The 20,956-nt window shown below is 32.7% G+C and overlaps 1 protein-coding gene across 3 annotated transcripts in view; it reads left to right on the top strand.

Annotated features, from left to right (window-relative positions):
• Positions 1 to 20,956, top strand: part of IFT80 (intraflagellar transport 80) — a 143,077-nt gene that overhangs the window by 27,073 nt on the left and 95,048 nt on the right. For all 3 annotated transcript variants that reach the window (XM_057499677.1, XM_057499684.1, XM_057499681.1), the window contains 5 exons: positions 2,122 to 2,232; positions 3,684 to 3,752; positions 11,434 to 11,543; positions 14,839 to 14,928; positions 15,660 to 15,797. In XM_057499677.1, the coding sequence (XP_057355660.1) occupies positions 2,122 to 2,232; positions 3,684 to 3,752; positions 11,434 to 11,543; positions 14,839 to 14,928; positions 15,660 to 15,797 (518 nt within the window). The remainder of the gene's footprint in view (positions 1 to 2,121; positions 2,233 to 3,683; positions 3,753 to 11,433; positions 11,544 to 14,838; positions 14,929 to 15,659; positions 15,798 to 20,956) is intronic.

Raw genomic sequence — 20,956 nt, 5'->3', positions numbered from 1 at the left:
CTTTGAGAAAGTCAGTATTAGGCATTTTAGAATAAGAATATCAATGATCTAAATACATAAAGTTTCTAAACTTTTGTAGGAGCAGGTTGAAATGAAATTTCTGGACTTTTCATTTCTGGTTCAAGAGTTATTTAGTTAATCGCTTTGGTGATTCAATCATTAAAGGTAACAATTGTCCAGTATGTGGATATTCTGTGCTAGGCAATATTCTAACACTTAGTGAAACAGACCTAGATAAAGTAAGTAATGGCCACAGGATTAGCTCTCCACTTACTACATGTCATCTTTATATTTTCTTTTTTGACATTTTTTTCCCCTTGTATTTTTTCTGTAAAGCAGTGCATTAGAAAAAGCATATCCAAATTAATTTTAAGTTAGTTTCACAAAGAGTGCAGTTCATTTAAAAGTAATCTTGTTACACTGAAAAATGACCCAAGGGTAAATATAAAATTAAAAGGAAGTTATGGGAAAAAGTTGATGGTATAAGTGGGTGGTTAATTGAAGGAAAAGGGTAGCTTATTGTTGAGAGCCCAGAAGAGAGAGGTATCAGATTGAATGAGAAAGAAAAGAATATCAAAGTACTAATTTTTTTAAAAGTTACTGAATATGACTACTGAGTTGGTTAGACTTAATAAATGCTGATTATGTAAGAGCATTACTGCAAATAAAAATATGACTAAGATATGGTTCCCTACCCTGATACGAATCACAGCCTAATAAAGAATGCCATAACAGAGCTACAAATAATATGCACTGTGTGAAAAAGAGGGAATGACTTCATTGGTGGGAATGGGTAGGTAGTCAGTGAAATAACTTCAGGGTGCTAGGTGTTAAATGTTTTAAAGCTACCTTTAAAACATTTAATTTTTAAGTTCTGTAAAGTTCTCCAGAGGAATGTTTTAAAGCCATCTTAACAGCTGACTTAGATATATTTTTAATGAATTGTTAATATTAAGCCAGAATCTTGAAAAGCTTTAAGTCAAAAGTGAATTCAAACAATAAATCCTTTGAGGCAAAATTTGATTAAGCAGCCACATTATTCTACAGCAAAAAATATATGTACATTTTCATTTAGGGAAAAGTTTCTAATTTTACTGTACTTATTTTATTATGAGCTAAATATTACTAGACTTCATGATCTTTCAAAACCACACTGCTCTGCTCTTGGCTTCCTGTAGCACTTATTCTAGAACAGTTGATTTGTCCCCTTGACATCTGCCATATAGGTTTGCTAAGGTACTTTAAAGTTGTAAGGTTTTTGTATTTTGCCTATATATGTGTGAACTTTTTGAGGACAGCAACCAAGTAGCCTTCTTCTTCTTGTCTACTTGGTGCCTGGTGTGGTGTAAAAATCATAAGGCAAATATTTAAAAATTTGGGATTATCAGTTGTTAAATTAATTAAACAAGAAGGCCATTAGGCAGAGGTGGCTCTAATGCCTTGGGCTTAAGCAGGGAAACTAGAATCTAAGCCTGAAAGTGCCTCAAGGTTATGAAGTTGAAACCTAAGGACAACCAATCACAAATAGCCATCTAGGCGTTCAGCTATAGCCAATCAATGATTTCCTTACGTTGCTTCCACCTTTTTTCAATAAAAGTCTCTCCCTGAGTGCCAGTCAGTAGAGGGCTCCTAACCACTTCTAGTTTGGAACTATCTGATTGGAATTGATTTTTGCTCAAATGAATGTAAAAGTTTTAATATGCCTCAGTTTATTTTTTAACACCATTTAATTATCTTGGTTCCTTTCCTCTACACTTCTTCCAGATTTTCTATAACCTGGAAAAGAAAAATGCAAGACTGTAAAACTCTGCCTAAATAGGTTTTCTTCACATTTCTCTTGGCCCCCTTTGACCATATCCCAGCAGTTTTTGTCCCTCTGAACTACCATAGCATCACATACATATTTCTATTATACCACTTGTTTCAAGGTTTTATAATTTTGTTTTTGTGCCTGGTTTCCAATAGATTTTTGTGTTCCTTGAGAGTAAAAATAATTACATATTCACTCTTATGTCTCCAGTGCCTAACACTCTGCTAACTAGACCAGTGGTAGGTACTCAGCAGATGTTTGTAAATTGAATAAATTAATAAAATAGATTTCTCAAGTCTAATTTCTTTTAGGTAAGTTTCATCTGATATCCAAGTTAGGGAGAGTGGAAAAAAGTGTAGATGCTCACTGTGGAGCAGTACTTGCAGGAAGATGGAATTATGAAGGAACAGCATTAGTTACAGGTAAGTTGTCTGCAAAAAAAGACATTTTAAATGAAATTTTTAAAGAGAAATTTCCAAAGAAACAATATTTTCACTTGACAGTAGTGTCTTTCAATGTCTAATAGCAAATAATTGGCACAATATTGATCTAGATTACTATATAATGTAATTCAGAATGTCATTATTAGTTTTCTTATATGACTTGTATAGAATGTACTGCCAAAGAAGGCTTTGGGAATGGTCAACTATAGGGTAAATAAAAGTTATTAATCTTTAAAATTTTAAAGTTCAAAATATTTTCATTTAACTGACCTTTATTCCCCATCCATCTCCTGCCCTATTGCAAGGATTCTCATCTTCATCTATTGTATTAGTTATCTATTGTTACATAACAAATTACCTCAAAAGTTAGTGGCTTAAGATAATAAACGTGTATTATCTCAAAGTTTCTGTGGGACAGGGAACAGTTTAGCTAATTGGTTCTTACTCAGACTCAAGTTGGATGGGGCAGCAGTCATATGAAAGCTTGATTGGGGCTGGAAGATCTGCTTCTAAGATGACTCACTAATCTGGCTGTTGGCAAGAGGTAATAGTTCCTAACCACATGGATCCCTCCATAGGGCTGCTTGAGTGTTCAAGAACATGACAGCTGGCTTCTCCCCAAGCAAGTGATCACGTGAGAGCAAGATGGAGGCCTCAATATATTTTACAACCCAGCCTTGGAAGTCATGCTCCATCATTTCCACCACATTCTATTAGAAGCAAGGCACTAAGTATAGCCCACACTGAAGGAGAGAGAAATTAAGCTTCACCTCTTAAGAGGAAAAGTAACAAAAAATTTGTGAATATGTTTTAGAACCACCCACCTATCCCCAGGGCCTTCTGTAGAACTTTTCTTGGTGGGCTGTTCCTTCTCATGCCTGTGTTTTCAACTTCTCCTTTTCCAGTGGTTTCTTTTCAGCATAAATGTGTTCACGTGGCATCCAGCTCGAAAACTGAGAAGAAAGAAATGAAAATCCCTTGTAGTAAATACCTCGCTCTAGCTACAACTTCCTCTTTCTTTCTTCCTCTTTTAGGCAAGCTGTTTGAAAGAACAGTCTACTACTTCACTCCATTCAGTCCCAACTCATTAAAATTTGGCTGTCGCTCTTATTATTACACTGAAAGCATTTTTCTTAGAATTTTAGATGGAGATTTTAGTGAAAATGAAAGCAGTATTTGAATAATATGCTCATAAGTCTTCTAAAATTAAAGGAAAAAATTAAAATTTTGGAAGTTAGGCTACTTTGCTAAAATTATTTCAAAGTTATTTCAATTAAAATTTGCAGTTATGAAGCATTGTCATTTCTTTAGAATGAATTGTCTGAATTTTAAATATGCATTAGTGTGGATACTGCTGATTTTTATATGCAAATTTAATGCTGAAATATTTCCTGTAAATAAAAATACCAAATATTATTTTCTCTCTACAGTTGGAGAAGATGGGCAAATAAAAATATGGTCAAAAACTGGGATGCTAAGATCAACTTTAGCTCAGCAAGGTATGTATTGTAAGAAGTTAAAATGTCTTAACATTTTCCTATAGAAACTGTCTAATATAATTCCTAAGACTGATTTTGGTCAGGTTCAAATTCTGAAATAGCCTATTTCTATTTATGCTCTTTCCTCTAATTTTCCATGTTGCTTGATGGGCCATGGTCACTGTTTCAGTTGAGCCAAGAAATTAGAAACACTCAAGGGCTTTTTCTTTTTTAGTGCATCTATATAAATGCAGTGGTAGGCTAATGGGTCTTTTACAAATAATTCTGAAGCATGAGCATCTAGAATAGGATTTGGTGTCTAGTTAGGTAAGTAATAGTGATAAAAACATTTAAGAGTATCTCCTTCTTTAAAAAATCCTAATAATTTCATAATATTAATACCCTTTCTTAATTATGTTTTGCATTTGACATATACTAATGGAGGGGAGCAGACACCCTGTTGATCCAAACCTTGGTAAACTGTAATGACTTAAATTCAATCCCCTGGTCATTCCTGTTAGGATTTAGATTGCAAACGACTTTTTTTCTGTGTATCATATATCGTATTTACTTTCTAATTAGGTTTTACATACGAACAGTAAAGTAATTTTAATGTTAAACTGAGCACATACCAGCTTATCTTCAGAGACAGGTTGCCAAAAATCTTACACTATTCTTCAGAATTATGAAAAGCAATATTGTGAAGCATCTCCAATAATTGACTTCCAAGTTTTCAGATTTCATTTTTAAAATGTTTACTCTTAGAATAGTATTAAAATAGTTACATTGCTTTAGCAACACATTAACCAAATTTTAGCAAAGGTAATCAGAAGTACTAGGTAATAGTTGCATCCTGAGATTAAATCTTTGCTACAGATAATCTCCAAGTACAATTTTATCCATGAGTAGACAATTTAGAGTACATAGAAGCATTCATGGGTGAATTTCAGTTAGAAAGAAGTGTCAGTTTATTGTTACTTTAGTAATAAAACGTACCTTTAGAAAATAAATTTTGTGTTAATCTTCTAGTGGAATTTACTTTTGGCTTTATAATTTTTGGCATTCTCACTTCATGATGTCTGATTTACAAGCAACTGACAGAATTCTTCTAGAGAGCTGGAGCTACAGCCCTTTTCAGCTGCTGCTGCTGCTGAGACACATCCTTTTTTTTAATTTAATTTTTTTAGTTGAAGTATTGTTGATATACAATCTTATATTGTTTTCAAATATATAACACAGTGCTTTAACAGTTACACATATTATTAAATCCTCACCTGCCCAATAGCACAGTTACTATCTGTCGACATAGAAAGATGTTACATATTCATTGACTGTATTCTCCATGTTGTACTACCATCCCCATGACCAATTTATATTATAATTGAGAATTATTGTGCCCTATTATCCACCCCCCAACCCTTCCCCCATGGTAACCACTAGTCACTTCTCAGGAGACACATCCTTTTTTATTTTCTTCTTTTTACTAAATTTGTTGTCTACAGAAGACACAGATGTTCAGAGAAATTCTGGAAGCTTATCTTACTATGCTCTATAGTAATCTGAATTCTTGCCTAAAATCCTTTGCCAGTACCCCTCTAAGGCTCCTTATGTTTCCTTAAATTCTTCCCAATCATCTCCTTCGCTTTTACTACCATTGGATCCACCATTTTGGACTTTCTGAGCCTAAAGCTGAAACTTAGAATCTAAGTTGTTTAATATAAATGTTGTTAATTGTACATGGTAGGTGACATAGTGTTTTTAGTTCAGTACTACAGTTTACTTGTATAATGGGCCTAGAAACCAAATTGCTAATTATTTTACTCTTACGGAGAAAATACATTCAGAGTTCCCAAAGACAGTTTGGAAGCACAGTATGTTCATAAGTTATGGACTTTCTATAAATCAGAGGTCACAAACAGATGGCCTGTGGGTTGAAACAGGCCTACTACCATGGTACAGGCCCAACATTTTTAAAATCAGGACACTTCACATACAAATTTGGACTTCTTGTGTCTTTTGACAAAAATGAAAGATAAGGCCTGCTTACCAGAATAAATACAGTGAGCTGGAGTTCAGTAGTGGCTGTTCCATTTTCAGTTGGATTTTAAGTTTCTCTCCTTTTTCTTACACTCCACTCACTTCATTCATTTTTGTTACATGGTAAAACACAACATAAATCTCTGAAGGGATCTGTGTTTGTAACCCTTGCTTTCAATAATAGTGATCATAAGATTGTGATTGGTAGTATGTACTTTGCAAGAAGCACTTACATTTTTTTTATTTTATTTTTAAGTATTATTTTTAATAGCTAATATGCTCATGCAGTTCAGAATTGAAAGCATAAAAAAGGGTGTGAATTTACCTTTTAAATACTATTGCTGTCTTCCAGCCAACCAGCTGGAAGCACTAAATCTTACTTTAGTGCTTTAGTGCTTGCTTACCCTTTTCTTGTGTAGCAAATATGTTTTTATATATTCTTATTTTCTTTTATAAACAAGTTGCATACTGTATCTACCACAATGTACTCCTTGCTTTTTTTACTTGAATCATGAACTATCTTAGAGGTAGTTACACATCAGTGAATAAAAATCTTCCTAAAAGTTGTTTTCCAAGGTGAATGTACCATTTACATTCCCACTTGCAATATGTGAAGGTTCCACTTTCTCCACATCCTCAACCTTTGGTATTGTCTGACTTTATTATAATCATCCTAGTGAATATAAAGTGGTATCTCACTGTAGTTTTGATTTGTATTTCCCTGATGGCTAATGATATTGAGCATTTTTCTAATGTGTTTATTGGCCATTTGGATGTCTTCTTTCAAGAAATAGCTGTTAAGATCCTTTGCATATATTTTTATTGGGTTGTCTTTGTTTTTGAATTGTAAGAATTCCTTTATATTCTGGATATATATTTGCAACTCTTATTTTTTCTTATTCTGTGGTGTTTCCTTCTCACTTTCTTGATGATATTTTTTGAAACAAAAGTTTTGGTGATGTTCAATTTATCCTCTTTTTCTTTGATTGCTTCTGCTTTTGGTTTCATATTTAACAATCCATTGCCTAATCAGAGTCATGAAGATTTACACCTATATTTTCTTCTAAGAGTGTTATAGTTTTGGTGTTTACATTTAGGTCTATAATCCATTTTGAGTTAGTTTTTGTGTATATGTTTGTTTTGGAGAGGGATGGCTGTTTTTTTTTAAATTAATTTTTCCAAATAGATGGTAAGCAGGATTCTCTTAAAAGCTAAAATATAGATTATGTCATATAATATAGTTAATTATATATTCACATATCATATAATATTTTCCATCTATATTCCAAATAGCTGTAATTTCCATGACATCAAATGACTGTGAAAGAGCTGATCATTTTTATCCTATTTGAATCTTATTTGTTCTTCTCACTCAAGATTTATGTTAATCATGAGATTAATGAGCAAAATTAAATTTGGTAGATTTTCTTACTTTAGTTAACCTATTGTATATCAACTGAATGATGTTTTTTTTCTATATTAAGATTTATCAATTTACTTTAGAAATATATGTCTAATTTTTGAGTGTTCATTGGTGCCACCCACACTTTCATAATAAGACATAGACTCTTTTTGTTTTATCTCTGAGAAAAATAATTAGGGAAGTTAAGTTATAATGACATTAACACTAATGGAAAAATCCTTTATTATTTGTAAGGTTTGTTTGATTTATTAGAGACTGTAAGTTTTCAGGGTAATTATAAATCTGAACTGCTGAGAACTGAACGCTCGGCTCAATTAGCAAGTCCAAGGTAGGTGGGTGTGCCTCCTTTGAGGAGAAAAACTATAAATTTTGGCACAGAAATGAAATAAGTCTAAATTATTATAAAATTTGGAATTTAGTAAATAATGTTGAAATCATCCTTTTGATTTTTACCATGTTTATGTTCATTATACTTATTCCTTGATGAATAGAAAAATTTGTGAATTCATTTCTTGATAATTGGAGCCAGATATACAGTCAGAAAGTCCTGGTTATCACCTTTTCTAATACAGAAGAAGCACCCAAGATTTTTTTGAAACATTGACTTAGTTTAAAAATGTTTCTTATGGTGCCTATGAGGAGTTATTTTTTCTATTAGAGAAAAATAATGTGTGGGCCAGGGATAATTATAATTAAGCCCGATCTTGTGTTACATTGTGTATTTTAATTATAGATTAAAATTTGAATAGTATGGAAACCTGTAAGAACTTTCTCCCACACTATATTAAAATGGAAGAATGGAATGATAAAACATGGAATCTGTCTGTAAGGCATATAGTAAAGGATGTAAACTGGAAATATAAATAACTGTAATACATGCAGAATATGCTTGTTGCTCTAAGTTGCTATGGGAGGACAGGAAGAGATTCATGCTTTGAGGGTAGAGAAAATATCAGAAAGGTTTCCTGGAAATACTGCAGCATCTTTTGACTGGGTTTTGAAGGATGAAGAAATTAAATAAGGAAATGAGCTTGTTGGTAATGGAGTAGAGCTAGGGGCAGTTAGATGATCAGTAGCATAGGGGCAGAACAACATAAGGCATGGAAGTCAGTTGAGTGGGGAGCAGACCTCTTGGGCCAGGGTGTAGGCTGTGTGAGGAACAGCACTGCCAGAGGGATCAAGATACTGCTGGTCTTGGGTGATAAATGAAAGGGTTTGGATTTTATTCTGTAAACAGACAATACCCTTTAAAAAAATGAGTAGTAGAGTAACAGGTAAGGACTGTTTTTTTGGGAAGATTATAGCAGTAATGAGGATGGGGGTGGCCAGTAAGGAGGTCACTGATATCTTCTGTACTGGTGTGCATTAAAGCTTGAATAGAGGCAGTGATGATAGTAGTTGAAAAAGTTCTCAGTGAGTGAGAGAAAAGGATACCCTTTTGAGGTAAAGAATTCAGAGGGGAGAATAAATGACGGAGGGTATGTGTGGAGGGATGATAGTGTTGAATATATAGAGTCTGAAGTTCTTACATGTCTTTGAGGCAAGTGGAAATGCTGTGTTAGACTTCAAAGGTAAAGGCTGAAATATTAATGTGAGAGTCAATTACAGAAAGGTGAAAGGTGAAGCTATGGATGAAGTTGAAATCCCCAAGGTGGCTTAAGGTAGATGCAGATGCCTTCATTTAAACTTCTTCTCTGTACTGACTCAGTGACATGCATAACTATGAAGTGGCTTCTTTGTGGAATAAACCCACTTGATTACTTTTTGTTAGTACATGTTCCTATAAATAGAATGAAAGGGAAATAACTTGGTTTTTGAATTCCTAATGATTTGTCAAGTCCCTAAAATTGAGTACGTACTACCATGAGCAACATAACCAAATGGCTGCTTTTTCATACAGATAATTTCTATTAGTAGTAGCTAAAAGACAGTGCTTATGTAACGCCAGACTCTGCTCTGAGTACTGAATGTAATATAGGTCACTCACTGTAGATCTATATTACATTCAAGGCAAAGATAACTAATGCTTCATTGTAATAGTGAAGAGTTTGTTTTAAAAGCATTCTTAAAAACATGCAAAAACAACATTTTTAGGGGATACTTTTAGTATGAATGTGAAAAACATGGTGTATTTGACCATGTACTTCCTTAAAACAATTGAAATACATTCTTGTCTCCTCTTCTGTGGTTTAAAAAGCATTCAACAGGTTGAAAGAATTTAGATAATTTGTTTTACAGAGAGATAAGGGTCTGACATTTAACACAACCCCAGGTGCATGTGGTTTCTTAAAAAATGTCAAAAAGATCACATGATCTTCGTGTACAAAGTCAGAAAAACAAGATCTTTTTGAGTGTCTTAACTGAAATGGAGCATAAATAAAAATTCCCAATATAAATAGCAAGAAATTATTTAATTATTATAAAGCTATTTTTGTTTTTTTGTCCAGTTCTTTTTAATGGTGGAATTAATGACATCTTATTACATAATTTGCTTAACTTTTTGTTGTTAAGTTATTCAACCTGAAGGATATATTATATCCATACTGACTTTGCAAAGTGGAGTGTAGCACTGAGTGTAACCTATGCTTTAATAAATATGTTTTAAAAGACATTAAAAATACTATGGATTTGATTCAAATGTTAGTGGGATTGGTTGCATCATAGTAGAAATCATTATTTTCTTTATGAAGCTAATTCATCCACTTTCAATAGTGATCTTCATTAGAACCACACAAAATGGAAGTTGCATAGTGATGTATCTCCTTTTGGAAAAGAAAACATTTATATATATAGGATTTTAACACTTAACATTTTATTCTAAATATAAGGGATGAATATAATGAAGACTTCTCTTAGCTCTTAATGTTATATTCATTTTGAATATTGGTGATTGGGAAAATTAAACTAAGGAGACTTAGTTATCTTAATTAGGGATTATTTATTTATCATAACTCCAATTTTTTTTTTACTGAAGGAATGTGGTTAAAAACCACATGTTATAACAATGGGATTACATAACTTTATAAGCCTATTTTGTTTTATATTAAAATACCTATTTCCTTAACATTATTATTGTTTAAAAATATGTTTTATAAACAGGAAATGAGTAATCTCCATTTCCCAATAGGGAAGATAACTATTCTGAAGATTTTAAGGTTTATAAACAAGGAAATAGTGACACAGCTGACTTAATGGGGGTACAAATTCAATGTTAAAGAGGACAAAAGCGTCCCTAACTCCTCATCTATACCCCAACCATGCCTTTTACCACAACTGAAGGCCTAGAGTCACATCCTGTATAACTCAATGGGAGTTATATTTACTGAATTATTTCCTTGCATAGATGTTTATCATAGTTCAGTATAACCCCAGAAAGTATAATTATACTGAATATATTCATGAAGATTTGATAATCTATAATTAAAATACATTTATTTTTTTGCACAATAATTACAACTATGATAATGGAAATAAAGTAAAGGCACCTTTAATTCTGCCACCCTTCAAAAATGCTTTCCTTCCCTATTCCTTTTTAGTCCTCACTCAAAAACACATTTGAAATATCTGAGATTTTGATTTACATTTTCTGGGGAGTTAATTAAAGTTGAACTCTATTCATTTGGAGATTTATTTCTGAAGCCCAGGGTCAGCTCCTGGCTACTCCCTGAGAATATTCCAAGAGAATGTACTCACCAACTACAGAAGAAGTGCCTTCTGAGGTTGGCTATCTCATTGGCCATCTGTACAGAACAATCACTGACACAGAACATTCTTATCTGTCATTGACTGAACATGATATTTAGACCCAATGTATTATTACATCTAAACCAAGAAAGGCATGCTTCAGGATTTTTTTTTTTTGGCACTAGGTCTAAACTAGACTTTCTAAGTCCTGTAAACCACTGAGAACTGCTCACAATTGAGTTATATTCTGGTTGGGAAGAAAGTGGCATGGAAGAAGTAGAGTGCCACTTGAACATAATCATTTATCTTACTGAAATTTATTCCCTGTTGACTATACCCCAAATTGCTTTCTTGATCTTTAACAACCTCTTGTGCAACATTATGGTTACCAGACTTCCCCCATCATCAAGTTTCCAACACATACCCCATTACAGTCACTGTCCATCAGTGTAGTAAGATGCTATAGAGTCACTACTTTTCTTCTCTGTAACAACCTCCCTTTTTATAAGGTGTAATAATTAAAGTTTATCAGTTTAATTTTCCTCTTTCTTTTTACAGGAACACCAGTGTATTCAGTAGCTTGGGGCCCTGATTCAGAAAAGGTTCTTTACACAGCAGGCAAGCAGCTGATCATTAAACCTCTTCAACCAAACGCTAAAGTTTTACAGGTACTTTTCAGTTATTTATAAATTGTTACCAGTATCAGCTGGACTGCTAAGTGAGCGGTCACTTTCTTAGGAGTCAGTCTCTTCTGGGTGGTCTTTTTACACTCAGAGGCTTTTAAGTTGTGGTTTTATTGGCCTTTATTACAGAACAGGGAATATGGATGTTTCCAGCAAGGTTCACTTTCCTCTTATTCCAACTCACATTATACCAGTAAGTCATAAATGTGTTTTGAGTCACTAAATTGTCACATGATTTGGCATGATAAGCATCTTTAAATTTATCAGAGTCAGACTCCCATGTATGGGTTTGAGACAAAACAGTACTAAATTAAACTTTATGAGGTTGTTTAGACTGTGATCATCACTAGCATCTTCCTCTTCCTCTTTATCATTGAGCTTTCTCTAAGACCCTAGCATTCTTTCAGTATTTTTAAAGTGGAGGGGGAGTTAATGTAATTTCACCAGTTATATGTAAACAAAACTGGTAGCAGTTAAGACAGGTCAGGGTAAGTCAAATTAATGGAAAATCCTTTAACCTGTGCCCAAAATATATAAAGAACTTAACACCAAAGAAAACCCAAATAACCCAATTAAAAATTGAGCAGAGGACCTGAGTAGACATTATTCCAAAGAAGACATACAGATTGCCAACAGGCACATGAAAAGATGCACAACATCACTAATCATCAGGTAATGCAAATCAAACCACTCATGTACCAGTCAGAATGGCTAGTATCAACAAGACAAGAAATACAAGTGTTGTTGAGGATGTGGAGAAAAGGGAACAACCCTCACACATTGCTGGGTGAACGTAAACTGATGCAGCCACAATGGAAACAGTCTGGAGGTTCCTCAAAAAAGTAAAAATAGAAATGCCACATCACCCAGTAATTCCTACTGTTGGATATTTGCCCTTAGAAAATAAAAACACTAACTCAAAAAAATCTTCACTCCTATGTTTATCACAGCATTATTTATAATGGCCATGATATGGAAGCAGCCTAAGTGTCCGTCAACAGATGAATAGATAAAGAAGATGTTATTTTGTACACACACACACACACACACACACACACACACACACACACATATATATCCCATATATATATATACGTGAAACAAGTCAGAGAAAAAGGCAAATACCATATGATTTCACTTACATGTGGAATCTAAAAAATAAATGAACAAACAAATAAACTTATAAGTACAGTGAACAAACAGGTATTGCCAGAGGGGAGGGAGGCGGAGGGATGAGAGAAATTAGATAAAGGTGATAAAGACAGACATCACAAATAAATAGGTTACAGGGATGAAAAATACAGCATAGGGAATATGGGCAGTAATATTTTAAACATTTTGTATGGTGACAGATGGTAACTACACTTATTGTGATGAGCATTTTGTAATGTATATAATTGTCTAATCACTGTGGTGCCACCTGAAACTGATTTAATACTGTGTGTCAATTATACTTTAATAAAAAACCAAAATCTTAAATTTCTCCTGTTTTAAGTAAAATAGATGCTTAATAATTATTTGTTTTTACTAAATAAAAGAAAGAAAAAAATATAGTTTAAGTAGGTCAGTGGAACTTTGGGCCAACAGGTAGTGGAGGGAAGGAAAAATATCCATTGCCAAAATGCAGCTAGAATGGAGGCAGAGTTAAAGTATAATTAGTAATTTAATGCAAATTTTCTATCCTTTTGGAAAATTAAAGCTGCAGCAATTCTCGTTGGGCATAAACAAATACTCAAATTTGGATTGTTCACAAAAAGAAATGCTTAAATAATTCTTGCTTGTAGAATACAGTTCGAAAGTATATACCTCATTTCCCATAAGAGCTCCAGTGACTCTTCTAGAGACTCAGAACTTGGTTTTATGGTGAGGAGAATTTTGTTTATTCATCAGTGAAAATGTGGTATGTACTTACTATATACCAGACACTGTGCTGGGTGTGAGATAGTCAAAGTGAAACAGAACATAGTTCCTGCCTTCTAGGTGCTTGTTGTTCAAAGGAATTTCACAAAATGTCTAATAGATTGAGAAATAATTGAAAAATACTTATGTATTATATAGATATATAAATATATGTAATATATAAATTGATATCCTGAATTATAGTATAAGAAAAATTTAAATCATATTTTGTTCCCAACTTTTGGATATGCAAAAATTTATTAAAATGAAACTCGTGAGAATCTCTATGTATATTTATATATATCCACATCCATATATTGTTATTTTTATCCTTGGATTAATTTGGCAGTAAATTGTGAGATTATTGCTTTTTAATATATATTGTCAAAACATTTATTTTTAAGAGTGTATATTTTTTGTATATTTTGAGTAAAGCAAATTATGAATTATTGCCTATTCTTATAGATTTGACCCTAGTTTAGTTTTTTATTCTGTGTACATTAAGAACAGTAGGTTGAGATGGGTCTATAGGGAGATCCTTTGAAATCATCACTCTTTGATATGAAGTTAATTGGCTCAGACATTAAAATGTACCTTATAGTCTTCAAGGAAACTTCTTTTTCAGTTACATTATTTTGCCTAAACATGTTGAAAGATAGCTTTTAATTACATGTGTGGTGATAGCTAATTGGGCACATGAATTATATTTAAGAGAAAGAAGACATCCATGATTACTCTCCAGATTGCCAATTTCTGGGTGACTTACATATATGTATGCATTCTATATATGTATAAAATATGTACATATCTATAGAAAACATCCTTTGTTGTATGGTAAATGTAACAAAGTGTTCTTAGAGTAGTTCCTGACTACTTCCTCTGGAGCATAAAGGAGACATGAAGGTAAAGAGAATGAAGCTTACTTAGCAAAATATTCAGAGGGGGTACTACAGAAGATGTTCATGTAGTGCAAGTTTTTTAAAAAAACAAAAAGAGCAAACAAGAATGAAAGTATCAGTAATAAGATCAACCATACAAAGGGGAGCAAGATTTGGATTTACATTCCAGTGTTATCGCCCACATGTCAAGCTTGAAATAATTCAACAGTAAGTGATTTTTCATCTGGAGTCCAGGCAACTGAGGAAATTTATGAGGATGTAAGCTATTTAGTGGATGTCATAGTGCTAGGCATTTTCATTAGTTTAAATTAGAAATGAAACAAGGAAGTGATGTTATGTAGAATGTCTATGAAAGGAAGAAAGGAATGTCCAAGAAGGAGATGACAAGAATCATTACAAAGAGGCAAAATGCCCTTTCTTATTAAAAAAAACTACTCAGTGCACTTGAAGTTATAATTAATATCTTATTTTTTTTCTCATAGTGGAAAGCTCATGATGGCATTATTTTAAAAGTAGATTGGAATTCAGTGAATGATCTAATTTTATCTGCTGGTGAAGACTGTAAATATAAGGTTTGTAATGTTCGAATATCACCTGGTTGAAATAATCAAATTTAGGTGAAAAGTATTTAGCATATAAGAATATTCTTTTAGTCCTTAATTTTAGCCATATCTTTTAACTCTAATAGTTTAGAAAATTGTTATTTTATAATTTTAAGTGGTATTTTAAAGTGTTGGCTTTCTCATTGCCAATCTCATTAACTTATATAGAATTTGATTTAATGAGCAGCAACATAAATAGAACTCCTAGTTTTGTGACTATTCAAATCAGCTCAGGGTCTTAAAAATCAACCTTACTGGTTCATTAAATTTTGATCAGCTACAGACCAAAATAATTTGTGAGGAAGAAAAAGATTTAATGTACCTATAGTTAGAGAAAATTTAATTGAAATAAATACCTTTAGGGAAAGTTGATAGAGCACTTGGCAAAAAATTTCAGCAAAAAACTGAACATCTTAAAACTTTATTTTTAAATTAAAAAGGTAAGGGTTTAAAATGAGTAGGTTTTATGATTAAGCAAAGATTTAGTAAAATCTGAAAATTATGACGCTATCATAAAATATTTTTTGAGATATTTAGGTTTCAGGGTCTACAGCTCCCACACCCTTTTGTGATAGACATGGAATTGCTAATATTATAAAGTGATGATTCCTAATTTAAATTGTTTGATACCTTACTGGAGGGCAAACTCATTTGTATAGTGTAGTGACCATTATAAAATATTTTAAAATTTGCTTTTGTAGGTATGGGATAGTTATGGCCGCCCGCTGTACAATTCACACCCGCATGAGCATCCTATTACCTCAGTTGCCTGGGCTCCAGATGGAGAATTATTTGCTGTTGGATCGTTTCATACTTTACGCTTGTGTGATAAAACTGGGGTAAGTTATAATGGTGAGCAATCACAGATGCGCATTCTTAAATGTGGTAATGTATAACACACCAGGTTCTCAATCTTCAAAAATATTTTCAATGAATGCATTTGTGTCTTTCTAATTTGTTGTCTTAATATACTTGGTTCAGTCCATTCCAGATTTATGGGACTATACAAATTTGAACTCTACTATTTGTCTTTCTGGAAATACTTATTTTAAGCAAAATTGTAAAAGAAAATAAAGTAGTTAAAGTATTAAGATTTATGTCCAATCAGTATGGAGAGTTCAGTTTTAAACTTTTTTCTGTCAATATGTTTCATACAAAAATTCTGGTTACATATTTTTCGTAAGGAATTGGTAATAAATTTTTTAAATTGTCATTTCAAAACCAAAGGACTTTGGTTTTTGTCAAGAATTCATGTTTGAATACATGTGAGATTTATTCCTCACAAGATAAGGTGCTCTTCATACAAATTCTATTTAGAACTTAGGCAAACAGCCAAGCTCCATAACATTTATGTAACTGTGCTTGAAGAATGAATCGTTTCATCAGAGTGCTCCAGAAGCAGCAGCTTTATCTGAGTGGGGCTATTCCATATTATTCCTGTGAGGAAATCTCATAGGGTTCTGTGGCTTATTTTCCTCAAATCCAAAATAAAACAATTAACTTAGAATTTTTAGAGCTTTATAAATGATTTATTAAGTTTTCTGGTTACTTGTTTTTCTATCATATAGAATATAACATCCTCTGCCTGGCTTTAGAAGTCTCTGAATCCTGGTGCCATAAAACCTATTCAGTCGTTACCCCCAACAATTCCCGTTGGCAGGGAGGATAGATTAGAGAGGAGGTAAACTGGAGGCAGGGTGGCTAATAAGAAGCTATTGCGGTAGTTAAAGAAAATGATGTTGGCCTGAATAATAAATAGGGAATAGCAGCAGGGATGGGGAGAAATAAACAGTTTCAGGAGAAAAATTCTTGCTATAAAAAGAAGAGTCAAGAATAATGACATGGATTTTAATATGAGTACCTTACTGTCTGAGTGTTGGCCTGAAGATAATGCCTTCTTATGGTATGATGTAATTTGCATTGGCTTTGTGTGATACAATTTTTTTAGATCCCTGTGCAATCATTACAATAACAAATCGTTACTTAAATTTCAGCATTCATAAGTATCACCTGGGTGTTGCCAAAATATATATCCTTGGGCCTCCTTTGCAACATAATGAATCAAAATCTCAGGAGAGCAGGGCCCATGGAGTTGTATTTTTAAGAAGTACCCTGGTTGTTATCTTTATGAGGTGTTCCTCAAACCGTCCTTGAAGGAACACTTAAATAAAACCTGTTAGTGTTTGATATTCCTTCTCAGTTATGAAAGTAATTCTTGCCCTGCTATAGAAAAAATAACTTTAGATGAAATAGTAAATGATAATATAAGTGATAGTAGAGGGTAGTCTAATTGAAAAGATCAAGTTTTTTTTAAATCTTATGTTCCTTTATTCTGCTGACACTTCCTTAGCATCTGGGTCATTTAAAAATATTTTGGGACTATAATTCTTTTCATCTCTCTCATAATCTGTAATTAAACTTGTATAATTAATAGTAGTAATTTACCCAGGGTCATATTTTGGGGCTGAATTTCAGTATTAGATATTATAAGAATCTGGTCCTCAAGAAGTATCTGTATCCTGTCATTTTGCTGCAGGGAGAGTGTTTATAGTATGTGACTAATGTGTGTAATGATATACTTTTAATTATCTAAATTGATCCTTTCAGAATAACTAGTTATAAATACTATTGCAGTATTCACAGATTTACCAATGAGTTTTTATTTTGTTTCATTTCTGCTTTGCATATTTTCACATAAAACATTTGGAACTCTTTCATTCAGTTGTTCTTTTTTGCATGATTTTTATTAACCATTTAGTGTCAATATATATATTGATTTCTTCAAACCTTTCCAGAGGATAATTTGATATCATATATCAGAAACCCAAGAAATTTACATTACATTCACCCAGCAACTTCAGTTCTAGGAATTTATCCTACAGAAATAAGAAGATAAAGAATGCTCAAAAGTATTATTGATAGTTTAACAAGAACAAAAAACAAAAACAAATGAAAAGCAATCCAAATATCCAACACTAAAACATTTGACTTAATTATGGAATATACATTATCATGAATTATTATATAGCTATTTAAAATAACAATCTGCTTTCATAATGCTATGAGAAGTTTATGTAAGGTATATATATAGTCAGAAGAAAAAACTAGTTACAAATTTTATACATAGGATGATCCTATTTGTTTTTTTTTAACCTATTCCCCCCTTCCTTCCCCTGTGGCAACTACCAGTCTGTTCTCAGTGTTTACAGTCTATTTCTGTATCATTTGTTACTTTTTTTAGATTCTGTATGTAAGTGATATCATATGATATTTCTCTTTCTCTGAGTTATTTCACTTAACATAATATCCTCTAGGTCCATCCATATTGTCACAAATGGTAAGATTTCATTTTTTTAAAATGACTGAATAGTATTCTGTTGTATACCACATCTTTTTTATTCATCTATCAGACATTTAGGTTGTTTCCATATTTTGGCTATTGTAAATAATGCTGTGATAAACATAGGGGTGCATGTATCTTTTTGGATTAGTGATTTTGTGTCCTTGGGGTAAATTCCCAGTGGTGGAATTACTAGATCATATGCATTTCTATTTATAGTTTTATGAGGAATCCCCATACTGTTTTCCATAGTGGCTGCACCAGTTTACATTCCCACCAGCAATGTGTGAGTTTTCCCTTTTCTCCACATCCTCGCCAACACTGGTTATTTCTTGCTTTGTTGATATTAGCCATTCTGACTTGTTGTGAGGTGATATCTCATTGTGGTTTGATTTGCATTTCCCTGATGATTAGTGATGTTAAACATCTTTTCCTGTTGGCCATCTGTATATCTTCTTTGGAAAATATCTTTTCAGTTCCTCTGCTCATTTTTTAATTGGATTTTTTGTTTTTCTGGTGCTGAGTTATAGGAGTTCTTTATATATTTTGGATATGAACCCCTTCTCAGATATATCATTTATAAGTATCTTCTTCCATTCAGTAGGTTGCCTTTTTGGTTTGTTGATGGTTTCCTTTGCTGTGCAGAAGTTTTTTAGTTTGATGTAGTCCCACTTGTTTATTTTTGCTTTTGCTGCCTTTGTTTGGGAGACATATCCAGAAGAAAATGACTAATGCTAACTTTCAAGAGTTTACTGTCTGTGTTTTCTTCTTCAAGACTTAAGGGTTCAGGTCTTACATTTAGGCCTTCAATCCATTTTGAGTGTTTTTTTTTTGTGGATGGTGTAAGACAGTGATCCAGTTTCACTCTCTTGCATGGAGCTGTCCAGTTTTCTCCACACCATTTATTGAAGAGATTGTCTTCAGGATAGTCCTATTTGTATGAAGTGTATGTGTCTATATATATGAATAGAAAAATAGTCTGATAAAATATAATACATTTTTATCTCTGGCAGTTGAAATTACAGGTGATTTTAAAAGTTTTTTTGCATATCTGTATTTTCTAAAATTTGCTTTGTATAATTTTTAAAGAGGAAAAACTAATTTATCCCTTAATTTTATTTTGCTTACAAAATCATTTAATTCAGCTTTCACTCCTTATTAAAAATGCTTTCTGAAGCCATTTAATTTTTTTAGATATATGTAACATGGAAAATTATTTTTAAAGTGATATACAAATGCCACAAGTCAAAAAACAAATTACCCATGTAAGTACTTTATGCACATCTTTTTAAAAAATGCTGAGCAGACATTGCCCATATGGAGTTTACTTTCTTGTTGCTAAGGCAGATATTAAATGATTAATTACACACTCAGTTAATTACAATTGTAATAAATTTTACAAGGAGGTTCCCAGTAATGGGAACTAATCTACTTGGAGGGTCAAGGCAAGTTAGTGTGATGAAAGGTAAGAGCAGTACTTACGAGATTCTTCGTCTTTTCTGCTTACCAAAGTGTTGTCAACTTAGAGTAGAAGATTTAAGTCAGCTGGTGCTGGATTCTTTCTCACACAATCATTAATATCCTGAAAAAACCTACTAAGGCTCATTTTAAGAAGCAAGTATATATTCTCTTCAACCTGAAAATGTCACTCTTAAATGAAACTCCTTGTTTCTTTTTGTTTCGTAATCTATAACTTAAAGTTGTAATTAATCATAGTAATCATTTATCCAGGACCAGATTTTGTGGAGGAATTTTAGTATTAGATATAATAATAATCTAGTCTTCAGGAAGGAGCTGTCCCCTAGCATTTGCTACAAATTTATCAGATTTCTATTTTGGGAGCTCTTCCTAAATTTTTAGTTGAGTGCAATGTTTCTTAATTAATATCTTATTAAAAATTTTTATCTAGGCTTCCTTGACAGAAATTGGATAGTAATTTTGTAATACAAGCTTTGAAGAATGATGTTGATATAAACTTGTAGATTATCTGTAAAATATTAAGCCTAGAAGAAAGTTATTTTTGTGAACTTTTTCTTTTAATTTTTTAAAGAAATATTTCTAGTAGGGAGAAAAAAGCTTGGATGCTTGGAGGCTGTTAATAATAGATTAGGTTTTGGTCTGAATGCATTTCTTATTATGCAAGTATGTAATTAGGTTGATGAGAGGAATATTTGAAAAAGAAGACATTTTTATGTTTTTGAATAAGAACAGTACTGCAACTCAGTTATTGTACAATTAATCTAGTATTCCCGTTAACTTTCATAATGAAATTGGATTTGTCTTTTTAAATCTCTCACTAAGCTATAGGAAACTCTGGTTCTGGTTTATATTTATTTAAGCGGGCAGTTCCCTGTATTGGTTCAGAACTCGTCCTGGTTCACTTTTGTGGACTGTGTTCAAATATCAGTTTCATTTTCAAAGCCATTGCAATACTGTTCTGATCTGCCCTGCTTGTTTTCAACCCAGAGGCAGATTTGAAACCTAGGTAGTAATCCATACTTCAGTTCAGTTGTCATAGTTTACTAAGTTGACTCTAGCCAGTTGCATGTATGGGCTGCTTGGTGGTGATCCAAGGACCTCAGACAAAGACTTAGAGGATACGTTTCTCCGGCACCCGCCTGTCTGTAATTGTACCCCGGCTCCTGTGAGTGGGAGTTG

Source organism: Manis pentadactyla, chromosome 1, assembly GCF_030020395.1.
Source record: "Manis pentadactyla isolate mManPen7 chromosome 1, mManPen7.hap1, whole genome shotgun sequence".
Lineage (NCBI taxonomy): Eukaryota > Metazoa > Chordata > Mammalia > Pholidota > Manidae > Manis > Manis pentadactyla.
Note: the sequence above shows the minus strand (reverse complement) of the source record. Positions and strands in the feature narration are given on the sequence as shown.